Below are 26035 nucleotides of genomic sequence, written 5' to 3' on the forward strand. Positions count from 1 at the left end.
ACAGAGATCACTGGTGGCACTGGATCTGTCACACAGAGCAGGGTGGCACTGGATCTGTCGCACAGGGCATGGGTGGCACTGATCTGTCACACAGGGCACTGGTGGCACTGGATCTGTCACACAGAGCAGGGTGGCACTGGATCTGTCGCACAGGGCACTGGTGGCACTGGATCTGTCACACAGGGCACTGGTGGCACTGACCTGTCACACAGGGCACTGGTGGCACTGATCTGTCGCACAGGGCACTGGTGGCACTGGATCTGTCACACAGGGCATGGGTGGCACTGATCTGTCACACAGAGCACTGGTGGCACTGACCTGTCACACAGAGCAGGGTGGCACTGGATCTGTCACACGGGGCACTGGTGGCACTGGATCTGTCACACGGGGCAGGGTGGCACTGATCTGTCACACGGGGCAGGGTGGCACTGGATCTGTCACAGCCCAGCAGGGTGGCACTGGATCTGTCACACAGGGCAGGGATGGCACTGGATCTGTCACACAGAGCACTGGTGGCACTGGATCTGTCACACAGGGCATGGGTGGCACTGATCTGTCACACAGAGCACTGGTGGCACTGGATCTGTCACACAGGGCATGGGTGGCACTGATCTGTCACACGGGGCAGGGTGGCACTGGATCTGTCACAGCCCAGCAGGGTGGCACTGGATCTGTCACCTCCATAAGTCACAGCACAGGGTGGCAGTGGCAGCCCATGGTGGCACATCCCGAGCCAGGAGGCTTCCAGGAAATCCTTCTTTGAGACACAAATCAGCTCCTCCTCCTTGGGAGCACCAAATGTAAAATTTTAGACTTAAGGTTGGCGAAGACCTTCAGACCATAGAGGCCACCCCACCCCGTGTCCCCAAGTGCCACCTCCACACTGTTTGAACCCTCCAGGGACGGTGATTCCACCCTTCCCGTGCCTGACATTTTCCGTGAAGGATTTTGTCCCAATTTCCAACCAAAACCTCCCCTGGCACAACTTGAGGCTGTAGGAAAGGATCAGGAAAGGGTCTCCCCTTCAGCTGGGGATGGGATGGGATCCATGGGATGGGATGGGATGGGATGGGATGGGATGGGATGGGATGGGATGGGATGGGATGGGATGGGATCCATGGGATGGGATCCATGGGTTGGGATGGGATCCATGGGATGGGATGGGATCCATGGGATGGGATGGGATGGGATGGGATGGGATGGGATGGGATGGGATGGGATCCATGGGATGGGATGGGATGGGATCCATGGGTTGGGATGGGATCCATGGGATGGGATGGGATCCATGGGATGGGATCCAGGGGATGGGATGGGATCCACGGGATGGGATCCATGGGATGGGATCATGGGACCCATCAGATGGGATGGGATGGGATGGGATCCATGGGACCCATGAGATGGGATCCATGGGATGGAATGGGACCCATGAGATGGGATGGGATGGGATCCATGGGATGGGATAGGATGAGATGGCATCCATGGAATGGGATGGGATCCAGGGGATGGGATCCAGGGGATGGGGTGGGATGGGATCCATGGGTTGGGATGGGACCCATGAAATGGGACAGGAAAGGATCCATGGGACCGATGGAATGGGATGAGATGGGATGGGATCCATGGGACCCATGAGATGGAATGGAATGGGATGGGATCCATGGGATGGGATGGGATCCTTGAGATTGGATGGGATCCATGGGATGGGATCCATGGGATGGGATCCAGGGGATGGTATCCATAGGATGGGATGGGATCCATGGGATGTGATCCTTGAGATGGGATCCATGGGATGGTATCCATGGGATGGGATGGGATCCAATTTATCCAATTTCTGGCACTTTGCACCACACCTGCTGCAGGATCCCTGCGGGTTCTGCTGTCACAAACCAAACCCAGCAGCTCCTCCTGGGAGGGATCAGATCTCCTCCCCTGAGGATCTGCATTATCTGATCAGCAACAGTTCAGCAGCTATTTTTTTCCAGGCTCAAGTTAAGCTCTATTTTAAACAGCTCTCCAGCATGAAAAGATTCCAGTTTGGTGGCAATTCAGCTCCAAGTTTTTATATTTAATTTCCTCACCCAGCAAGAGGATGCCCTTGATTTCCTCTCCCTGCTGTCTCACCAAAATATCCTGAAAATTCTCCATTCAGGCACCCTGATTACATCCCCCACTCTGCATCAAAGGCAGAAAATTACCAGCCACTCCAAATAAAGCAGCAGCTGCTGGGGTTTAACTCCTAAATGTCATTTCCAGCACAGCTGATGCATCCCAGGGGAGTGTTTATTCCTGCAGGAATTTCCAGGGAAGGGACAAGTTCTGAGAGATCAGGGGAGAAAGGAGGGGGAGGTCAGACTTGTAAAACAAAAATCCAGGTTGTAGGTGAGAGCTGAGCCCTGTAAAAAATCCAGGGAGCTCTCCAGGGATCAGATCAAACCTCAGCCAGAGGAAACAGCATCAACAGCCTGGGATTCCTGGTTTAGGCGTTGTGGTTTCAGAGGGAAATTTGGTTTTCTATCAGCAGGCCGCTCAATTTACATCGATTTTCTTCAAGCAAAGGTAAAACCAGTGCCAGGCTCCCAGTCTGGGCTGCTTAATTGCAATTAGAACAAGAAGCTGGGTGAAAAACTGCCCCAAAAATCAGCTTTAGGAATTGTCTGGTACAAAAGCAAGGGGTGCATTAGAACTGATTTCCTTTTCTCCATGGGCAGAGGGCTGTGACTGTGAACCTTCAAAGTGCAGGTTTGAGATGCACAGTGATAAAAAAGAAGGGGACAGATAAGGGAAAGCAGGAATTGTGTCCACAATGACACCAGCAATGAAGGCAGTGCCACCCAAAAAGGAGCAGAGCCTGCTCAGGAAATACAGACAAATTATTAAATGTGGTAATATTTAATAATGGGCTTTTTAAACCCAGGCTAGTCTGGTGGAGCAGGTGCTCAGTTTGGGTTTGGATAGAGCAGCCCAGGACTATCCCTGGATGCCAGCACAGCTGGATCAGCAGCTGGAGCAGGGACAAAGCACAGAAGGCCCCCTGGGTCCCTCCCATCCCCTTTGGTCACACACAGGCAGAAAACACCGAGGATTTTCTCCCATTTACTTCCAGAGGAAAGGAATACAGAGCTTCAAGTCATTGTACATCATTCCATGGGGGACGTGAGAGCTGCAGCCTCCCCCTCCCCTGGCAGGAGCCTGCACTGGTGAGCGGTGACAGAGGGGACACAGCCCCTGGGGACAGCCCCAGTGCCACCCTGGCCCTGGGCTGGGACTGGGCGGGCACGAAACGGGCACCAGGAGGGGAAACTCCAGCCCCCATTGCACTATCCCAAGGTGCCACTGAGGAGTGGGGGCTGCAGAGGCAGCGTGGAAGTGCTGGGACACATTCCTGGTGGTACTGGGATACATTCCCAGTGCTGTGGGAATAAATTCCCAATGGGGCAGGAAAACATTCCCAATGAGGCAGGAATACATTCCCAATGCTGTGGGAATAAATTCCCACTGGTACTGGAATAAATTCCCAATGGGGCAGGAATACATTCCCAATGCTGTGGGAATAAATTCCCACTGGTACTGGAATAAATTCCCAATGAGGCAGGAATACATTCCCAATGCTGTGGGAATAAATTCCCAGTGATACTGAAATAAATTCCCAATGGGGCAGGAATACATTCCCAATGCTGTGGGAATAAATTCCCACTGGTACTGGAATAAATTCCCAATGGGGCAGGAATACATTCCCAATGCTGTGGGAATAAATTCCCACTGGTACTGGAATAAATTCCCAATGAGGCAGGAATACATTCCCAATGCTGTGGGAATAAATTCCCAGTGATACTGAAATAAATTCCCAATGGGGCAGGAATACATTCCCAATGCTGTGGGAATAAATTCCCACTGGTGCTGGAATAAATTCCCAATGGGGCAGGAATACATTCCCAATGGTGTGGGAATAAATTCCTAGTGATGCTGGAATAAATTCCCAGTGGTACTGGGATACATTCCCACTGGTGGTACTGGGACACATTCCCAATGCTGTGGGAATAAATTCCCAGTGATGCTGGAATAAATTCCCAGTGCTGCTGGAATACATTCCCAGTGCTGGGGGAATTCATTCCCACAGGTGCAGGAACACATTCCCAGTAGTACTGGAATAAATTCCCAGTGGTGCAGGGATACATTCCCAATGTTGTGGCAATAAATTCCCAGTGATATTGGAACACATTCCCAGTGCTGCAGGAATTCATTCCCAGTGCTGTGGGAATAAATTCCCAGTGCTGTGGGAATAAATTCCCAGTGCTGTGGGAACACATTCCCAGTGGTGCAGGAACACATTCCCAGTGGCACTGGAATAAATTCCCAGTGGTACTGGGATACATTCCCAATGCTGTGGGAATAAATTCCCAGTGATGCTGGAATAAATTCCCAATGGGGCAGGAATACATTCCCAATGCTGTGGGAATAAATTCCGTGGTATTGGAATAAATACCCAGTGCTGCAGGAATCCATTCCCACTGGTACAGGAATACATTCCCAGTGCTACAGGAACACATTCCCAGTGCTGTGGGATACATTCCCAGTAGTGCTGGAATAAATTCCCAGTGCTGCAGGAATCCATTCCCACTGGTGGTGGAACACATTCCCAGTGCTGTGGGACACATTCCCAGTCAGGAGGAGGGGCACAGGGCTGTGATCCATCCACAGGCAGCCAGGCACTCCCCTGCCATGCTCAGGAATGCCAGGGAAGGGCACATTCCCCTCCTGGAGCTTCCCAGGCTTCTGTGTGCACACAGGGGTAAAAAGTGACCTGCAAAAGATGAGAGGGGGAGAGGCAGCCCTGGAGCAGCTGCAGCTGTGGTGCTCAGGGGTTTGTGCATCAAAAACATCCACAGGGGCTGGTCTGGGGCTGTCAGGGAACACACAATCCTGTGGGAGTGCAGTGCCAGGGCTGAAGGCAAAGCCAAGGCTGTTCCATGGGGCTGTGCCCTCCCAAGGGATCCCTTGATTTATTTCCCACCCCAAATCCCTCCATGGCAGCTCAGAGCCAGCACCCTGCAGCTCCCCAGGAGTTTTGCTTACAGGGGTGATACAAAAATAGCCACCAGCTCCAATTTCAAGTGCCAGCAGAAAGAGCAGCCTTGGCCACAAGAGCCCGAAACTCCTCTGGGGGAATCTTTTGCAGGTCTCCCTTTTAAGGCCTTAATGTCATTACAGAGAGAGGGATTCTTTTGTCTTGTGCTTGCCCTTGCTGCCCTCTCTGAGCAGCACCAAAATCTCCTCAAACTGAGCAGATCCAGTGCCTGGCTGTCAGTGCAGGATCCAGAGGGAGGGACACGACAAGCACCAGGTGTTTAAGGGCAGGACTGATGTGCCAAGTGTTCTAAACAACCACACAAACAGCCAAATGTTGAGCCACTGCAACGCTGCTGCTGCTCAGATTCTCAACATCAGCCACAGCAAAGGAAGAGAAACCAAAATCAAACCCAAAACCGAGCACTGCTATGGACACAGAAGAGTTTTTATCTTGGCTGGAGTTGTGTTCCCAGAGGGAAGACTGGATGTGGCAGTGACTTGGGGTCACAAGTCAGCTCGAGAGCAGATGTTGGCACAGATGACAAACACCAGCTGGGGCCAGGTCCAGAGTGGATTGTCATGGCAGTGGCTCCTGCTGCTGAGCAAAGACAGATCCAGGAGGACAGGGCTGCTCCCCTCTCCTTGGAAGTTCTGGTCATCAGTTAAGGAACATTGAGACACTTCCCAAGCTGCAGCAACAGGATTCTGTTGGCTCTTCAGAGATTCAGTCCCACAGCTGTTTTGGGTTCAGAAGAAGCAGAGGGAGTCTTTTGTGCCACATCTGTGAAGGGAATTGCATCAGAGAAAAGATCAGAACTCATCAAACCCACCCACAACCACCCAATACCATTCCAGAGTGCCCAGGGGCTTCCCTGCTCTGCTCCATCCCCCTGGAATCACGTGTTCCACGTGGAGCATGTCATGCCCTGGGAATTTCCAGGGAATGCCTTGGAAATTGGGGTTATAACATGCTCAACCCAAAAGAAAACTACAAGGCCAATCCTGTGGAATTGCTCATGAACAGATTCCCAAAAGGAAAACTGGAACTGTCCAGGACAGGTGTAGGGAAAGCTCAGTGCAAGCCCATAAACTCTGGTCATTCACTGTTACTGAATCATGGGATATCCTCAGTTGGAAGGGACACAAAAAGATCATTAATAAATCATAAAATATGATTTATTTATCATTCTTATGATTTATTTCCTAATCAGTAAATAAAGCCCAGCTTAAGCAAGCCTGTCCCACATGAAGAGCATTCCAGGGGAGATGCTGAGTGCTGGACAAATCCTGTTTAGAAAATTCTGGTTTATCCCTTCCAACACTGCCTGGCTTTGTACAACTTTGTTAAATGTAAAAAAGCAATTTGTCCAAGCAGCAGCTCCCTCACAGAGCCTTCAGCTCTCCCTCCACCCCTGGCAAAGGATCCAGGCAGAATTCCCAGCTCTGCCAGGACTGGGTTTAACTCTGTTTAACCTGGATCCAGGCAGAATTCCCAGCTCAGGACTGGGTTTAACTCTGTTTAACCTGGATCCAGGCAGAATTCCCAGTTCAGGACTGGGTTTAACTCTGTTTAACCTGGATCCAGGCAGAATTCCCAGCTCAGGACTGGGTTTAACTCTCCTGAGCCTGGATCCAGAATTTCCAGCTCTGCCAGGACTGGGTTAAGCTCTACTGAAGCAGGATTCACACAGAATTCCCAGCTCTGCCAGGACTGGGTTAAACTCTGCTGAACCTGGATCCAGGCAGAATTCCCAGCTCAGGACTGGGTTTATCTCTCCTGAGCCTGGATCCAGAATTCCCAGCTCAGGACTGGGTTTATCTCTCCTGAGCCTGGATCTAGAATTCCCAGCTCAGGACTGGGTTAAGCTCTGCTCAAGCAGGATCCAGACAGAATTCCCAGCTCTCCCAGGACTGAGTTTAGCTATGTTGAACCTGGATCCAGGCAGAATTCCCAGTTCAGGACTGGGTTTAACTCTGTTTAACCTGGATCCAGGCAGAATTCCCAGTTCAGGATTGGGTTTAGCTCTCCTGAGCCTGGATCCAGGCAGAATTCCCAGCTCAGGATTGGGTTTAGCTCTCCTGAGCCTGGATCCAGGCAGAATTCCCAGTTCAGGATTGGGTTTAGCTCTCCTGAGCCTGGATCCAGGCAGAATTCCCAGTTCAGGATTGGGTTTAGCTCTCCTGAGCCTGGATCCAGGCAGAATTCCCAGCTCTGCCAGGCCTCTGCTGCCCCTGTGCTGCCCAGGGCTGTCCCAGCTCCCAGAGCAGCCCCTCCCAGGCCCTGCTGCCATTCCCACCTCCAGCAGACACAGAGAGCTGCTCCAGCTCAGCTTCCAGCTCGGCATCAGAGATGGGGGCACTCAGCACCTTCTGGGGGACGGGAGGCAGATCCAGGGAATCCTTGCTGGAGTCCTGCAGGAGACTGTCCAGCTCCTGCTCCAGCTCCTCAGAGTCCATCTCTGCTGAGCAAAGAAAAGATTTCAGCTCCAAGGAGAATTCAGTGGCATCCTCACAGCAGAGACTGAGATCCAAAACTGAGCTGTTATTCCTTCCCTCCATTGTTACTCACAAGGAATTTCCTGTACTTCTTTTAAAGGACTGAAATTTCAGTCCTGATCTCAGGGAGGAGACTTTTTTCCTTGGCACTGAGGCCAAGAAGCTCTGGCACCTTTCAGCAGAGGCAAACAAGCTGCAGCAGCAACCAGGCCAGAGGAAAAAGCTCATCACTTCAACAAAACAAAGCAGCAGCTGCCCTAAAAATAGATTTAAACCAACATTACCCAGCTTTGAACTGAAAGCCAGCCCCAAACAGGGACCACGAGGATTTGGAGATGGAGAAACTGTCAGAGGGGAGAAATCCCTGCTCCCATTCCCTTCAGGCACCAACTTTGGTGTTTTGGGAAGAGTTTATTGCCCCAGGAAGGCGCTGAATGTGGGGAGGGAGCAGGGAAGGGAGGGAGCAGGGATGGGAGGGAAAAGGGAAAGGAGGGAAAAAGGGAAAGGAGGGAAAAAAGGATGGGAGGGAAAAAGGGATGGGAGGGAAAAGGGAAAGGAGGGAAAAAGGGAAAGGAGGGAAAAAAGGATGGGAGGGAAAAAGGGAAAGGAGGGGAAAGGGAAAGGAGGGAAAAAGGGATGAGAGGGAAAAAGGAGGGAGAAAGGGAAAGGAGGGAGAAAGGGAAGGGAGGGAGCAGGGATGGGAGGGAAAAAGGGATGGGAGGGAAAAAGGGAAGGGAGGGAAAAGGGACGGAGGGAGCAGGGAAAGGAAGGAGCAGGGAAAGGGATGGAGCAGGAAAAGGACGGAGGAAGGGAAAGGAGGGAGCAGAGAAGGGAGGGAGCAGGGAATGGAAGGAGCAATGAAAAGGAAAGAGCAGGGAAAAGAGGGAGTAAGGAAAAAGAAGGAGCAGGGAAAGGAAGGAGCAGGAAAAGGGATGGAGGTAGGGAAAGGAAGGAGTAAGGAAAAGGAAGCAGCAGGGAAAGGAAGGAGTAAGGAAAAGGAAGGAGCAGGAAGGAATTAAGTAAGGGCAAGGAGGGAGCAGGGATGGGATGGAGTAAGAGAAAGGAAGGAGTAAAGGAAAGGAAGGAGTAAGGGAAAGGAAGGAGTAAGGGAAAGGAGGGAGTAAGGGAAAGGAGGGAGTCAGGGAAAGGAGGGAGCAGGGAAAGGAGGAGTAAGGGAAAGGAGGGAGGAAGGGAAAGGAAGGAGCAGGGAAAGGAGGGAGCAGGGAAGGGAGGGAGCAGGGATGGGAGGGAAAAGGGAAAGGAGGGAAAAAGGGAAAGGAGGGAAAAAGGGAAAGGAGGGGAAAGGGAAAGGAGGGAAAAAGGGATGGGAGGGAAAAAGGGAAGGGAGGGAAAAGGGAAAGGAGGGAGAAAGGGAAGGGAGGGGAAAGGGATGGGAGGGAAAAGGGATGGAGGGAGCAGAGAAAGGAAGGAGCAGGGAAAGGAAGGAGCAGGGAAAGGAAGGAGCAGGGAAAGGAAGGAGCAGGGAAAGGAAGGAGTAAGGGAAAGGAAGAAGCAGGAAGGGATTAAGTAAGGGCAAGGAGGGAGCAGGGATGGGATGGAGTAAGAGAAAGGAAGGAGTAAGAGAAAGGAAGGAGTAAAGGAAAGGAAGGAGTAAGGGAAAGGAGGGAGTCAGGGAAAGGAGGGAGCAGGGAAAGGAGGAGTAAGGGAAAGGAGGGAGCAGGGAAAGGGGGAGTCAGGGAAAGGAGGGAGCAGGGAAAGGAAGGAGCAGGGAAAGGAGGGAGCAGGGAAAGGAGGGAGCAGGGAAAGGAGGGAGCAGGGAAAGGAGGGAGCAGGGAAAGGAAGGAGCAGCAAAGCAGAAGCCAAGGACGAAAGGCCAGCACATACCCAGCCCGTTGATCCCCACTCCAGCCAGGGTCTGGGCCACTTCATCTTGAGTGTCACAGAGCTGAGGGAAAATAAACACGATGAGATCCAGATCAGAAATTCCTTCTGTGCCCTGCTGCAGCTGCTCCAGCAACAGCAGAAATCAAAAACAAAATCAGAAGTAGCAGGAATTGGCCTGAAGGCAGCAGGAATTAGTGCAGAATTTCCACCTTGGCTTTCACAAGGAACATGAAGATTATTTCAGAATAAACAACACCACCAAGGGTGGCACATTTGAGGATCAAACCCAAAGCAGGATTTCACAGTGGGAGTAAAACTGTGTAATAAAACAAAGTAATAAAATGAAATTAAAAATTAAAAAGAAATAAAATAAAATTTTAAAAATAAAGATAATAAATAAATAAAATAAAATAAAAAATACAATAAAGTACAATAAAATAAAATACAATAAAGTACAATAAAATAAAAGACAAAGTACAATGCAGTAAAATAAAATAATAAAATAAAACAGAAATAGAATAAATTAAAAATGAATAAAATAAAATACCAAAGTAATAAAATAAAAAATTTAAAAGAAATAAAATAAAATTTTAAAAATAAAATAAAATAAAAATAGAACAGAAATAAAATAGAACAGAAATAAAATAGAACAAATAAGTAAAAAAAATGAATAAAATAAAATGAAATACCAAAGTAAAAAATAAAAAATTTAAAAGAAATAAAATAAAATAAAATTTTAAAAATAAAATTAAAATAAATAAAATAAAAATAGAACAGAAATAAAATAGAACAGAAATAAAATAGAACAGAAATAAAATAGAATAAATAAGCAAAAAATGAATAAAATAAAATAAAATAAAAATAGCACAGAAATAAAATAGAATAAATAAATAAAAAAGGAATAACATAAAATAAAATACCAAAGTAATAAAATAAAAAAATTAAAAGAAAGAAAATAAAATAAAATTTTAAAATAAAAGTAACAGAAATAAAATAAAATAAAATAAAATAAAATAAAATAAAATAAAATAAAAATAGAACAGAAATAAAATAGAATAAATAAATAAATAGGAATAAAAAATAAAAAACCAAAGTAATATAATAAAAAAATTAAAAGAAATAAAATAAAATAAATTTTTTAAAATAAAATAAAATTAAAAGAAATAAAATAAAATAAGAAACTAAAAAGAAATAGAATAAAATTTTAAAAATTAAATAAAAATAATAAATAAATAAAATAAAATACAAATGAAATTAAAAAATAAAATAAAATACAATAAAGTACAATAAAACAAAAGACAAAGTATAATAAAGTAGAATAAAATAGAGTAAAATAATAATAAAATAGAAAAATAAAATAAAATACAATAAAGTACAATAAAACAAAAGACAAAGTATAATAAAGTAGAATAAAATAGAGTAAAATAATAATAAAATAGAAAAATAAAATAAAATACAATAAAGTACAATAAAACAAAAGACAAAGTATAATAAAGTAGAATAAAGTAGAATAAAATAAAGTAAAATAATAATAAAATAGAAAAATAAAATGAAATAAAATAAAGTACAATAAAACAAAAGACAAAGTAGAATAAAGTAGAATAAAGTAGAATAAAATAGAGTAAAATAATAATAAAATAGAAAAATGAAATAAAATACAATAAAGTACAATAAAACAAAAGACAAAGTAGAATAAAGTAGAATAAAGTAGAATAAAATAAAGTAAAATAATAATACAATAGAAAAATAAAATAAAATACAATAAAGTACAATAAAACAAAAGACAAAGTAGAATAAAGTAGAATAAAATAGAGTAAAATAATAATAAAATAGAAAAATAAAATAAAATAAAATAAAATAAAATAAAATAAAATAAAATAAAATAAAATAAAATAAAATGTCAGGCTGTTTCATGCACACTGTTCATTCCAGCTTGCAAATGTTTAATTTGTATTTTTAAAGCACCCAAGGACTGTCTAGGAAAGCTGGCTGCTTCCCCAATATTGCCGACCAAAAAACCCCAGAAAATTTCAAATAAATTCAAATACATTGCAGCACAACCAGAAGACACAGAAACCTTCCTGCTCAGGTTTTAGCTCAAAATTAAGTCAGTTTATTTAGTGCCATAGAGGGAAAAAACTAATTAAAACTAATTAAAAGTAAGCAAAGAATGAATAATTAATTAATTAACATCTGGGCAGGTTTCTTTACCTCTTGGATCTGATCCACCAAGTTCTCTGCCCTCTCCACAGTCACGTCCCTCATGGAGAGCTTGAGAGCCCCCACTCCAGCCTGGTAGGCATTGAACACCTGGAAATTTAAATAAAACAGAGGATAAACAGCTGGAAATTTAAATAAAAATGATGTTAAACACCTGGACATTTAAATAAAACTGATGATAAACACCTGGAAATTTAAATAAAACTGATGTTAAACACCTGGAAATTCAAATTAAACAGATGAAGATGCACAGTGCTGATGAACTTCAGCCTGGTAGGCATTGAAAACCTGGAAATTCAAATAAAACAGAGGATAAACACCTGGAAATTCAGATAAAACAGAGGATAAATACCTGGAAATTTAAATAAAACAGAGGATAAACACCTGGAAATTCAAATTAAACAGATGAAGATGCACAGTGCTGATGAACTTCAGCCTGGTAGGCATTGAACACCTGGAAATTCAGATAAAACACAGCATAAACAGCTGGAAATTCAAATTAAATAGAGGATAAACACCTGGAAATTTAAATAAAACAGATGTTAAACACCTGGAAATTCAAATTAAACAGATGAAGATGCACAGTGCTGATGAACTTCAGCCTGGTAGGCATTGAACGCCTGGAAATTCAGATAAAACACAGCATAAACAGCTGGAAATTTAAATAAAAATGATGATAAATACCTGGAAATTCAAATAAAACAGATGTTAAACACCTGGAAATTTAAATAAAACTGATGATAAATACCTGGAAATTCAAATAAAACAGAGGATAAACACCTGAAAATTCAGATAAAACAGAAGATAAACAGCTGGAAATTTAAATTAAACAGATGAAGATGCACAGTGCTGATGAACTTCAGGCTGGTAGGCATTGAACACCTGGAAATTTAAATAAAACAGAGGATAAACAGCTGGAAATTTAAATAAAAATGATGTTAAATACCTGGAAATTTAAATAAAACAGATGATAAACACCTGGAAATTCAAATAAAACAGAGGATAAACACCTGGAAATTCAAAATAAAACAGACCAAGATGCACAAAGCTGATGAACTTCAGCCTGGTAGGTATTAAATACATGGAAATTCAAAATAAAAGACAGAAAGATGCACAATGCTGATGAAATCCAGGCTATTAAATACCTGGAAATTCAAAATAAAAGAGTTGAAGATGCCCAGTGCTCATGAACTCCAGCCTGAAAGGCATTTAACACTTGGAAATTAAAAATAAAAGAGATTACGATGCACAGTACTGATGAACTTCAGCCTGGCAGGCATTAAATACCTTGAAATTAAAAATAAAATACAGCACAATGCTTATGAACTTCTGCCTGGTAGGTAATAAATAAATGGAAATTCAAAATAAAAGACAGAAAGATGCACAGTGCTGATGAAATCCAGGCTGGTAGGTATAAAATACCTTGAAATTAAAAATGAAAGAGATTAAGATGCACAGTGCTCATGAACTCCAGCCTGAAAGGCATTAAACACTTGGAAATTAAAAATGAAAGAGATTAAAATGCACAATGCTCATGAACTCCAGCCTAGCAGGTATTAAATACCTTGAAATTAAAAATGAAAGAGATGAAGATGCACAATGGTGATGGTTGGTATTAAATACCTTGAAATTCAAAATAAAAGACAAATATGCACAGTGCTGATGGAAACAGTGGGAGCTGCTCTCCAGAGCTGACTCCTGAGCAGCATCCTTGGAGAAACAGCAGGACATGGAGGAGCTTTGTGCAGAGGGACACGGCCAGGGAAATGCCAGCCCTGGGGCCAAGGGATGAGGGGAGTAACTTCTAAAACACGATGGGGGATGTTTTATGTGCTGGCACAGTGTCTTCTTACCAGACATAGTGGAAAAGGTTTTTGTTAAGATGCAGACGACAAGAGATGAGGGGAGGAGCCCAGGGAGGAGCAGGGGAGGAGCCCAGGGAGGAGCAGGGGAGGAGTAGGGGAAGGAGCAGGGGAAGGAGCAGGGGAGGAGCCCAGGGGGGAGCAGGGGAAGGAGCAGGGAAGGAGCAGGGGAGGAGCAGGGGAAGGAGCCCAGGGGGGAGCAGGGGAGGAGCAGGGGAAGGAGCCCAGGGGGGAGCACGGGAAGGAGCAGGGGAGGAGCAGGGAAGGAGCAGGGGAGGAGCAGGGGAGGAGCCCAGGGAGGAGCAGGGGAGGAGCCCTCGGTACCATCTGGTCGGTCTGGGAGGCGTAGATCCGATCCAGGATTCCCTGCACTGCATCCAGCTTGGAGTGCAGCTCCTCGATGCGCCGCTCCGTCCTCCGCTTGGCCTTGAGGCACCTCAGGGCCTGCCAGGGACACAAACACAGAGACAGAGCTCAGATCACACAGAGAGAGAGATCAAATCACACACACACACACACACAGAGAGCTCAGATCACAGAGAGAGAGAGAGATCAAATCTCACACACACACACACACACACACACACACAGAGCTCAGATCACACAGAGACAGAGAGAGATCACACAGAGATCAGATCACAAACACAGACAGAGAGCTCCAATCACAGAGAGCTCAGCTCACACACATACACATAACACACGCAGAGAGCTCAGATCACACAGAGAGATCAAATCACACACACACACACACACACACACAGAGCTCAGCTCACACACACACATACAGAGAAGGAGCTCAGATCACACAGAGAGAGAGCTCATATCACAGAGAGATCAGATCTCACACACACACAGAGCTCAGCTCACAAACACACAGAGATACCTCAGCTCACACACACACAGAGCTCAGATCACAAACATGCACACAGACCTCAGCTCACTCACACACACACACACAGAGCTCAGATCACACACACAGAGAGCTCAGATCACACACACACAGAGAGCTCAGATCACACACAGAGAGCTCAGATCACACACACAGAGCTCAGCTCACACACAGAAACCTCAGCTTCACAAACACACACAGAGCTCAGCTCACACACACACACACAGAGCTCACCTCACACACACACAGAGCTCACCTCACACACAGAGAGAGCTCAGATCACACAGAGATCAAATCACACACACACACACAGAGCTCAGCTCACAGAGAGCTCAGCTTTACAAACACACACAGAGATACCTCAGCTGACACACAGAGAGCTCAGATCACACACAGAGAGAGCTCAGATCACAAACACACAGAGCTCAGATCACACACAGAAACCTCAGCTCACACACAGAAACCTCAGCTTCACAAACACACAGAGCTCAGATCACACAGAGATCAAATCACACACACACATACAGACAGAGCTCAGCTTCACAAACACACACAGAGATACCTCAGCTCACACACACAGAGCTCAGCTCACACACAGATACCTCAGCTCACAAACACAGAGAGACCTCAGCTCACACAGAGACACCACAGCTCAGCTTCACAAACACACCCAGAGAGCTCAGCTCACACACAGAGCCCTCAGCTTCACAAATACACAGAGAGATAGCTAAGCTCACACACAGAGCCCTCAGCTCAGCGTCACACACACATCTGGGAACTCTCCCCTCCCCTGGGCTTATTCCCACTTTGGGGAGTCCAATATTCCTGCTGGCACCATGGTGTGGGAATCCTTAAAATCAGAGGGGTTTGGGAAAGCTGCAAAGGGCAGGCCTCAGAGACAGAACTGTGACTGGAGCTAAGCAGCAGCCATGAGATTTGCCAGCAGAAAAGTTACATGAGGTGTAGAAAGTAAGGACAAATAAAAACAATGGTCTGTGTATTAACGCTTGGCTAGAATGACTCCAACACCCCTGGGATGAGGCCCCCAAGTTGATCTGCAGTTCTGGGGCAGCTCCAGGACATTGCCCTGGCAATGCCACTCACCAGCTGCTTCTTCCCAGCTCTGCAAGCACTCCTGGCATCCTCTTTACACCTGCAAGATGGAAAAAGGAGAAAGGAAAGGAAATTTCTTCCTTTTTTCACAACCCACAACCACCCTCCCTCTGTCTGAGGGGACCACAAGGTGCATTTTGGACACAACCACCCTCAAACCTCTGCTGAGTCCCACAAGTCCTTGAGTGAATTCCAAATCCTTGCAAACACTCCCTGCACCTTGTTTTCACAGGGAACAAAGGCTGGGAAAGCCCCAGCACACGGCTGTGACTGTTTTGTTTATGAACAGGAAAGAACAACAGGAGAAAGCAGCTTCTAATTGTGTCCCAAAGTTCTACATCCCACAGATGTTGTTCCCACCACCCTTCCCCAAATTACTTCTCTGCTTCCTGGGAAAGGGACTCCACCTTCTGTGACAGCAGCTGCTCACTCTGCATCAGCTGATAAACCCCAATGTCCACGTCGTTCATTGGGGACACCTTGGCGTGGAGGCCTCGGGCAAACTTCACAATCTGAAAGCACAGCACAGGCTGGAGTCACCCCCCAGAAATCCCAATCAGGAATAATTTCACTTGGAAGGAAGGAAAAGAAGTTTTGGCACTCCCAGTTTAGGCCTTGGAGTCATGAGGATGTCCCAGGCACCAGAGGATTTAATGTTAAACTAGGATCAGGATCAGCAGGGTGGAAAGAAAAAGCCTCAAGGGAACACCTGGAAGGTTTAAAGCTGTCCCTGGATCCTGGAAGGGGATGGCAATGTCACACTGCCAAGGACTTCAGAACACTACAGGGAAAGGGGAATCTCAGAGCTGAGTGCCTGCACCTCTGCAGGAAGTGACAAACATAACAGAATATAATGTATAATATTTATATATATATATATATATATATATATATATATATATATATATATAATATTTATGATATAATTTCATATAATATAATATGACAGGATATGGAATGATAGGATATATAGGATATTAGATAATAGGATATCATAGAATAGGATTTCCTATAATGTAATGTAATGTAATATAATATTAATAATATAATATAATATAATATAATATAATATAATATAATATAAATATAATATAATATATCATATCATGTAATTTCATATAATACAATATGACAGGATAGGATATGAGAGGATATGGTATGATAGGATATGACAGATATGATATAATAGGATATAATATAATTTCATATAATATACTTTAACATAATATAATTTTATATAATAATATAATATAATATAATATAATATAATATAATATAATATAATATAATATAATATAATATAATTTCTTATATCATATAATGTAATTTCTTGTATTATATTATATCATATAATATAATTTCATATGATATGATATGATTTCATATAATATAATATGATATAATGCCATATCATATAATATAATACTATATAATTTCCTATAATATGACAGGATATTAAAAGCTTTTCAAAACCATGGAATTCCATGCTGACTCAAGAGGTGTGGAGTTTGTGTGGTTGGGAATTGTCAACCTGCACAGTCTGCCATGGTTTTAACTCTTCAATTAAATCTGAATTATTATAAATCTTTAAGAAACCTACTGTCACCATGATATTTTCTGAGAAATCCCTTCACCAGGATTTCTTCTGGGAAGATGAGAAGCCTCAGCTCCTCCATGTTTTGCTCCTCTGGAATGTGGTCTGTGAATTGTTTTCAATTAATGACCAATCACCATCAGCTGTGTTGGACTCTGAGGAGTCAGTCATGAGCTTTCATGATTATTTTTTCAAGCCTTCTGATGTATTCTTTCCCTTTCTTTAGTATAGTTTTAGTATATAATTAATATCATATCATATGATTTCATATAATATAATATGACATAATTTCATATAATATAATAGGATTTGTTATGATAGGATATCATATAATTTCATATAATACAATGTAATGTAATATGATATGATATGATTTCATATAATATGACAGGATATGATATGACAGGATATGGTATGATAGGATATGACATAATAGGATATCATAGCATAGGATTTCATATCATTTCATATAATATATTAGAATAGAATGTAACATCATATAGCATATAATTTCTTACAAGATTATATTATATTATATTATATTATATTATATTATATTATATTATATTATATTATATTATTTCATATTATATTATATTATTTCATATTATATTATATTATTTCATATTATTCATATCATATAATATAATTTCATATCATATAATTTCATATAATATGACAGGATATGATAGGGCATGGTATGACAGGATATTACATAATAGGATATCATATAATTTCATAGAACAGAATGTAATATCATATTATATCATATTATATCATATCATATCATTTCATATTATATGATATAATATCATATAATTTCATATAATGACAGGATATGATAGGGTATGGTATGACAGGATATGATATAATTTCATATCATATAATTTCATATAATATATTATAATAGAATAGAATGTAATATCATATATCATATCATTTCATATAATTTCATATAATTTCATATAGTATAGTATCATATCATATAATATAATTTCATATAATATAATTTCATATTGTATCATATAATACTATATAATTTCATATAATATGATAGGATATGATAGGATATCATTTAATAGGATATAATATAATAGGATTTCATATAATTTAATATAACATAACATTCTATCAGCCTCCTGAGGACATGGAGTCAAATCCTCATCTCTCACCTCATCCTGGGGGCCTCACACCACCACCTGCCACGCCACAATTAGAATTTTCTGTCACCTACACCCACATTGAAGGACACGGAATTTACCTTTCCAGCCACAGCACACCCATTTCAGCCACCAGAACGCCTACAATCCATTCCTCTCCAGGCAGATGGAAGGCAAGACAGGGATGACACCACCCCAAAGCAGTCACCTGGACCCTGTACCTTCTCTCCATTCTGCTCCAGGATGGTGACCCTCTTCTCCTTCTGCAGCTGCAGCAGCAGCAGGTAGAAGGTTCTCTCATCGGGGCACAGGCCGGCGCACAGGGAGCGCAGCTCGGAGAGCGCCACCACGGGGTGCGACGAGAGGGCGGAGCTCTGGTACAGCCGGTAAACCTCCTCTGCCTTCTCCTGCAGGCACACAGACACCTCAGGGAATTCAGGGTATTACAGTGATGCCGAATTTTGCCCCAAAAGGCGAGAATAACTGCCTAAGAGACTCAGCTTAAGTCTAATAAGCAGGAGGTATTTTACTGCGACGCGTCGGGGAAATCACAAAGTGGATTTCCGAGTTTCCCATACCAAAAGCAAGCTTTTTATACAGTTTTGAATATGGGATTACATCAGATCATATACGTAATTACATCTTTGTATGAATATTCATATGAGGCGTGGCGTAGGCGGAGCGTGGGCGTGGACATTTCTTTTGAGGATCATCTTGGTGGTCGTTCCGGTTGCCTTCGTCATGGGCTGGGGTCTCCTGATGAGTCTTCCTCTTTAAACTTTTGAACTTCTTTCCTAATTTGGTCACTTCCCGGTGTACTTGGCTTGGTCTCTATGGCTTGGCAAAGTTCTTAGGGTCGGTTTGACATTGTTGGCTCTGAACATGCTTAGCCCATCGCTTCTCCTATCCCTATCTCTTTCCTGTCATTGTGTTCCATGCTTTAGCCGATTTATTGCTCCATGTGTTTCCTAATACTATACCTTCTTCAAATGCCTCACATTCTATGTTTTAACTCATTATTTCTTGAAGGCTATCTGTTTTGGGGCTTCAACAGGAGTGAAGTGTCGCAGACATTTTTTCACAGAAATCCTTTCTTTAGAGTTGTGTATCTTCTGGGAAGCAAAAGGCCCCAGAAGAAGAATGTAAACAATGATTATCAACTACTGGAGAATGCAATAAGATGCACCTGTGATTAGTTCATTATTGAAGTGAAGGGAGCTGACCATCCTTTGATGCATCAAACTCAGATTTACTGATCGATCAGCCACTTTATATAATAGTGTTAATTAACTTCATGCATATTACAAAATCCAAGCTCACGATAGGCTAACAGAGAAAACTCGAACCACTCCTTTTGTTTTACAATACCTATAATTGTTTATTAAAAACAGAACCAGTGTTCCCACTGTGATATGAAAGGTTCCCAAAACTTCCATATCTGTTCCCAAGGTGCCATCTTTTCCCAGAGAGGGTGTTTTGCTTGTTATGGGAAGACTGCCTGAGAAGCTTATTGTTTATAAAGTGATGCATGAGAGAGCCTAATTGTTTATAAAAATCAGCCTGGGAACTGCTTTTGGAACTGCTTTGCAACTACCTTTTACTTTTCTCTCAGCTGTATGCCTTCATGGCCTTTTTCTTTAAGCCATGCTTGAACTAAACTCTCCACAGTTCATGTTCCCATGTTTATAATTAAGGGCCAATCACAGGAGCAAGCTGGGAACAGAGTCCCTAGACACAACTTTGTTATAAATTCTTTCTTTCTATTCTTAGCTTAGCAAGCATCTGCAACTTCTCTCTTTATTCTATTTAGTATAATGTATTACATATCATATATCAATAAATCCAGCCTTCTGATCAAGAAACAAGATTCTCGTCTTTCTGTCACCCCAAGCGACCTCCTCAGGTCACTGTAATAGTGAAGAGTTTAGTCAGAGATAAGCTTCACTGGAGTTCACTTCATCCAGGGTACCCATTTAGTTTAATTAAGAGTTAGCAGTTAACTAATAAATGATTGCTTGTCAACACAATGTTTGTTAGCTGGGTTTATAATGAATATAGAAAATGATAAATAGCTTTTAGGAACATAAGCCAATTGTTTTTAGGAACGTAAGACAATTGTTTTTAGGAACGTAAGACAATTGTCTTTAGCAACATAAGCCAATTGTTTTTAGGAATGTAAGACAATTGTTTTTAGGAATGTAAGACAATTGTTTTTAGCAACATAAGACAATTGTGGCTTCCTCTGTTCTGAAACCAACTGAAGATGGGGAATGGGAGCTCTACCAAGGGTTCATTTGTCATATTGGCATTGAAAATGTAGAAAGGTCAGAACGAGGAAGACTTAATTTACTTCCTCAGTTTGGGACCCCTCCCCATGAAAGGGACAACCAACCCATTTCAAACTACTCAGGCTTAATACCTTTGGAACTAATTACCATGGGAAGTGGGGAATGGGGTGTACCAAAGTTATGAATGTGTATTCCTATTTTGGGTGTTCAATACCTGTATGGATAAAAGGACTCTTTAAACACCTGTAAATTGTTTTTTGATTGTTGTTTGATTTCTAACTTAAAACTGTCAGAGAGTTTTTGGATATCGGTACTAGATCAATATCCATATTGGGAATGGGATGTACCAAAGTTATCAATATCTATTTGTATTTTGGGTATTCAATGTTTGTATAGATAAAAGGACTCTGTAATCACCTGTAAATTGCAGTGTGTATTTGGGAGCTATCCCACAATAAACACACACTTTAAACCGTCAGAGAGTTTTTGGGTATCAGTACTAGATCAATATCCATATTGGGAATGGGAAGTACCAAAGTTATCAATATCCATTTGTATTTTGGTTATTCAATACCTGTACAGATAAAAGGACTCTATAATCACCTGTAAATTGCAGTGTGCATTTGGGAGTTATCCCACAATAAACAAACACTTTCTAACTTTAAACTGTCAGAGAGTTTTTGGGTATTGGTACTAGATCAATATTCATATTGGGAATGGGATGTACCAAAGATGTGAATGTGTATTTGTATTTTGGGTATTCAATACCCAAAAGGACTCTGTGATCACCTGTAAATTGCAGTGTGCATTTGGGAGCTATCCCACAATAAACATCCCCTGTCTAACTCTAAACTCTTAGAGAGTTTTTGTCTGTCACAGTTGGATATCGGTACTAGATCAATACCCATAATTTTTTAATAAATCACAGTGATGCCTTAGGATTCCACCTCTGGAATTTTCCAGATCCTGCCCTGCCTTAGTGCATCACTCTGAACTCCACAGAGAGTGCTGGTTACTGGCTTCACATTTTAGGCACACAGAACAACCCCTCCAGGCCTGACATCCAGGAACACTCTGCTGCCTCAGGCCCCAAAAAGCATCAACAAAGTGAATTGGGGGAGCAAACTGGGGGTAAATTGCTTCATTACCTGGAGCTGTAATTGGACAATTAACCCCTGAAATGTAAATGAACCAAACTCATACCTGTCTGAAAAACTCAGGATCACCGTGCATCCTGGAGGCTGCTGACTGCCCAAGGTGTAGCTACTGAAGGCCTTTAATATTATTTATTATTAATATTATTTATTATTAACATGTACTAAATTATTGTTTGTTATTAATATTTATTAATTTGTTATTGATTCCCTTTACTTTTTTATTAATACATTTATAATTTATTAATAATAAATGCCCACTTTATTCTCTAGCTCTGTCTAGCCTCTGTTGTAGGCAGCCACCCCAAGGCATCCCAGGGATGTCCACACAGCATTCCTGCACTTCCCAAACCCTCCCACACCTCCTTCCTCCCAGCTTGGACACTTCCTGCTTTATTCTGGAGTGAATTTCACACTGAGCCACAGGGAACTCTCGAAACAGTCACCCACAAAAACCAAAACTCTGCTATTGACATTCCCTGGAAAGCTGTGGAGCAGCACAGGAACCACACAGGCAATCAATGGGCTTCCCCTGCACTTCCTGGAAATCCCTCCCCAGGTTTGAAACAAATAAAAACTCCTGCTTTTAAAGATTTCCTGCATTTCTGCTGGACACAGTAACCCAGAGAAGCACAGCAAGGCCTGGGGCTCATTCAGCAGACACAGAGTAACAGAGAGAGAACGGGGGCTGGGCCAGGATCCAACCCCATGGGAAAGCAGCTGCAATAATGCCCAGGGAATGTGGGCTGGGGGATTTGGGTGGCCAGGCTGGGATTGATCCATCCCCTGGAGCAGATGGAGCTGGGCTCAGAGCTCCTGCACAGGAATGAGCTCCAGCCAGGCTGGGATTGATCCATCCCCTGCTCACCCCTGGGGAAGATGGAGCTGAGGAACTCTGAGCCCCATGTCCTGCACAGGAATGAGCTCCAGCCAGGCTGGGCCTGACCCATCCCCTGCTCACCCCTGGAGCACATGGAGCTGGGGCTCAGAGTTCCTCATGTCCTGCACAGGCATGAGCTCCGGCTGGGACTGTCCAATCTCCTGCTCACCCCTGGAGCAGATGGAGCTGGGGCTCAGAGCTCCTGCACAGGAATGAGCACAGCTCCAGCCTGGCTGTGCCTGTCCCACCCCCTGCTCATCCCAGGAGCAGATGGAGCTGAGGAACTCTGAGCCCCATGTCCTGCACAGGAATGAGCTCCAGCCAGGCTGGGCCTGACCCATCCCCTGCTCACCCCTGGAGCACATGGAGCTGGGGCTCAGAGTTCCTGCACAGGAAAGAGCTCCAGCCAGGCTGGGACTGTCCCATCCCTGCTCATCCCTGGAGCAGATGGAGCTGGGGCTCAGAGTTCCTGCACAGGAATGAGCTCCAGCCAGGTTGGGACTGTCCCATCCCTGTTCATCCTGAGAGAAAATGGAGCTGGGGCTCAGAGCTCCTCATGTCCTGCACAGGAATGAGCTCCAGCCAGGCTGGGACTGTCCCATCCCCTGCTCACCCCCGGAGCAGATGGAGCTGGGGCTCAGAGTTCCTGCACAGGAATGAGCTCCAGCCTGGGATCCCCAGCACAGTTCTCACCTCCCTGGACAAGCAGGGAATTGTGTCCCTCCCTTCTCCTGGAGTCAGTGAGAAGTCACTGTCAGAGCCATGGAATGGTTTGGGATGGAAGGACCTGAAATCCCCCCCAGTGCCACCCCTGCCATGGCAGGGACACCTCCCACTGTCCCAGGGGCTCCAGCCTGGCCTTGGGCACTGCCAGGGATCCAGGGGCAGCCCCAGCTCCCTGGGAATTCCATCCCTCCCTCCCAGGGAACAATTCCTGCCCAACATCCCATCCATCCCTGCCCTCTGGCAGTGGGAGCCATTCCCTGTGCCCTGTCCCTCCATCCCCTGTGCAAATCCCTCTCCAGCTCTCCTGGAGCCCCTGGAAGGGCTCTGAGCTCTCCCTGCAGTTTCTCCTCTCCAGGTGAGCACCTCCAGCTCTCCCAGCCTGGCTCCAGCCCTTGGAGCAGCTCCATCATTTTCAAGGAACATCTAAATCCCTTCCCATCCCCAGGGCACTCCACACATCCCTCTCCAGGCTCAGCAGCACCAAGGAAGATCTGCTCAGCCCTGGAAATGACACCTGGTTTTCCTGGAGATGCACAGGAAAAGGTCTCCACAACACTCACCTGCAGCAGCTCCACGTAAATCAGAACCTCCTCTTCCTCAGGGATTTTGCTGTCCCCCAGCACGCTGGAGAGGGTCCACTTGAGGGGCTTCAGGATGAAAACTCCCACACCCCACGAGATCCAGCTGCTGTCTACACTGGCCATGAAGTCTGACTCCCTCTGGAGCTTCCCACGTCTAGGGAGAAGATAATTCAGGTGGAACTGAACACAGCCAGTCTAAACACTGGATATCCTGCACATCCTCCATCCTTCAGTGGCATTTTCTATCACCAAATCCAGCTCAGGTTTGAGATTTCATTGCTGGAAACACACAGGTTTCCACTCCTCCCCTGCTTCCTCTGGATCCCAAGTGCTTTTTGTTTACTCTTTTTTCCCATTTTGCAAGTTTCTCCCAGTTTTCTACTCAAAACTGATGAGGCATCAAAGGAGGGGATGAACAGGGAGGGTCAGTTCTAGGGGTAATCAGCCATTTCAGGAGAGCTCCGTTTTTATATTAAATTGCAACAACAGCTTCTCAAACCTACTGGTTTTAATTTTCAGGTCACCAACAGAGCTCCTGCTGTTTGGAGCCTCTTCGAGGTACCAGTCCCGGGCTGCAATTTCACAGCACAAAATCTCTGGTTGCAAACACAGCTCAACACATCCCCGGTGCCCTCAGCAGCCGCGGCACCAAAACATTCCAGGGATTATCTCCCTGTTTAGCAGCGATATTCCTGTGGGAATATTCCTGTCCTCCCACACCTCCTGAGCTCCGACTCCCTGTCCAGCTCGGCCTCCCAAATTCCACTTACACACCATGAACGCAATTCACAGAATCTCAGACTGCTTTGGCTTGGAAGGACCTCAAATCCCACCCAGCGCCACCCCTGCCATGCCAGGACACCCTACACTGCCTCAGGCTGCTCCAAGCCCCATCCAAGCCGGCCTTGGACGCTTCCAGGCACGGGGCAGCCACAGCTGCTGTGGGAAGCCCGTGCCAGGGCAGAATTCCCCCTCCGGGCGGGCACAGCGCGGATCCATCGCCAGCCGCATCCCCCGGCACCCCCCACACCCTGCCCGAGCTCCTTTACCTCAGCAGCTCCCTGAGGACGGTGCCGAGCCCCAAGGGGACGCTGCCCCGCCGCTCGAAGCCGTTCTGCAGCTCCCTCAGGCACGTCCTCACCGCGCCCCTCCGCCGGCCGCGGGCCAGAACCAGCCCGACCCAGAAGGCCATCTTGCTGTCCCACTCGGTGCTGTTCACCTCGCGGCTCTGCTTGAAGGCCGAGAACAGGAAGGCCATGCGCTCATCATCTGTCTCCCACTCCGGGGGCAGGTCCCCGGCCGGGGCCGGCCCAGGGGGGGCCTCCCCCGGGCTGCACATCTACGCGAGCCCCCGGCTCGGCCGCGGCCTCCGCCCGGCCCGGCCGACCGCCCGCCTCAGGGGAGACGCGCACGGCGCATGCGCGGTGCCACCCCCGCGCCCCCCCCGTCTCGCTTGGGGTGGGCCGCGCCGTCTCCCCCTCAGCCCCCGCTGTGGTACGGCCCGGAGAGGGTCAAGGGCCCCGCCCCCAATCGCCGCCCGGATTCCTGTGGTGACGTCAGTGTGACGTCATATGTGGAGGTCACAAAAGTGTCAAGGCCACTGGTGAGGGGGCGGGGCTTCGACTATTCGGGACTATATATAATAATTATATATATTATACATATTTCCCATCGCTCTCATATACAGAATAAATATATATTTTAACTTTCATCATTAAACATGATTATCATCATCATCATCATCATCATTCTGAATATCGTTATCATTATCATTATTACCTAGTAATTATACTATTACTATATTAAATAATATTAATATGTCATATTATGCTATATTATATAATATTATATCATCTATATAATTATATCACATTATTACAACATTCTCTTATTATTATATATAATACTATTATCATATTATTATATTATTATAATGATATAATTATTATAATTATAGTTCTATATTATTAATAATTATAATGAATATAAAACATATAATATTAAATAATAATAAATGTATTATAAGATAATGTACATATAACAAACTATATAATAAAAATTTTGTAAATGTATAATATAACTACATATTAATTAGTATGTAATAATGTAGGTATAAGTATATTCTATAATACTATATTATGTATAATATATTTAAATTATATA

At 44.4% G+C, this 26035-nt stretch overlaps 1 protein-coding gene across 1 annotated transcript; it reads right to left on the reverse strand.

Moving 5' to 3' along the window:
• Positions 1 to 5398: 5398 nt before the first annotated feature.
• Positions 5399 to 25258, reverse strand: CHMP7 (charged multivesicular body protein 7). The gene is made up of 10 exons (XM_058820158.1): positions 24922 to 25258; positions 23852 to 24026; positions 18465 to 18650; positions 15868 to 16001; positions 15481 to 15529; positions 13812 to 13931; positions 11617 to 11715; positions 9406 to 9466; positions 7362 to 7523; positions 5399 to 5845 (listed from the first exon to the last, which is right to left on the reverse strand). Exons 1-10 carry the CDS (start codon positions 25209 to 25211, stop codon positions 5781 to 5783), a joined length of 1341 nt encoding a protein of 446 aa, XP_058676141.1. The 5' UTR covers positions 25212 to 25258; the 3' UTR covers positions 5399 to 5780.
• Between the last annotated feature and the right edge of the window lie 777 nt (positions 25259 to 26035).

This window comes from Ammospiza caudacuta, chromosome 26, assembly GCF_027887145.1.
Source record: "Ammospiza caudacuta isolate bAmmCau1 chromosome 26, bAmmCau1.pri, whole genome shotgun sequence".
In the NCBI taxonomy this organism is placed as follows: Eukaryota; Metazoa; Chordata; class Aves; order Passeriformes; family Passerellidae; genus Ammospiza; species Ammospiza caudacuta.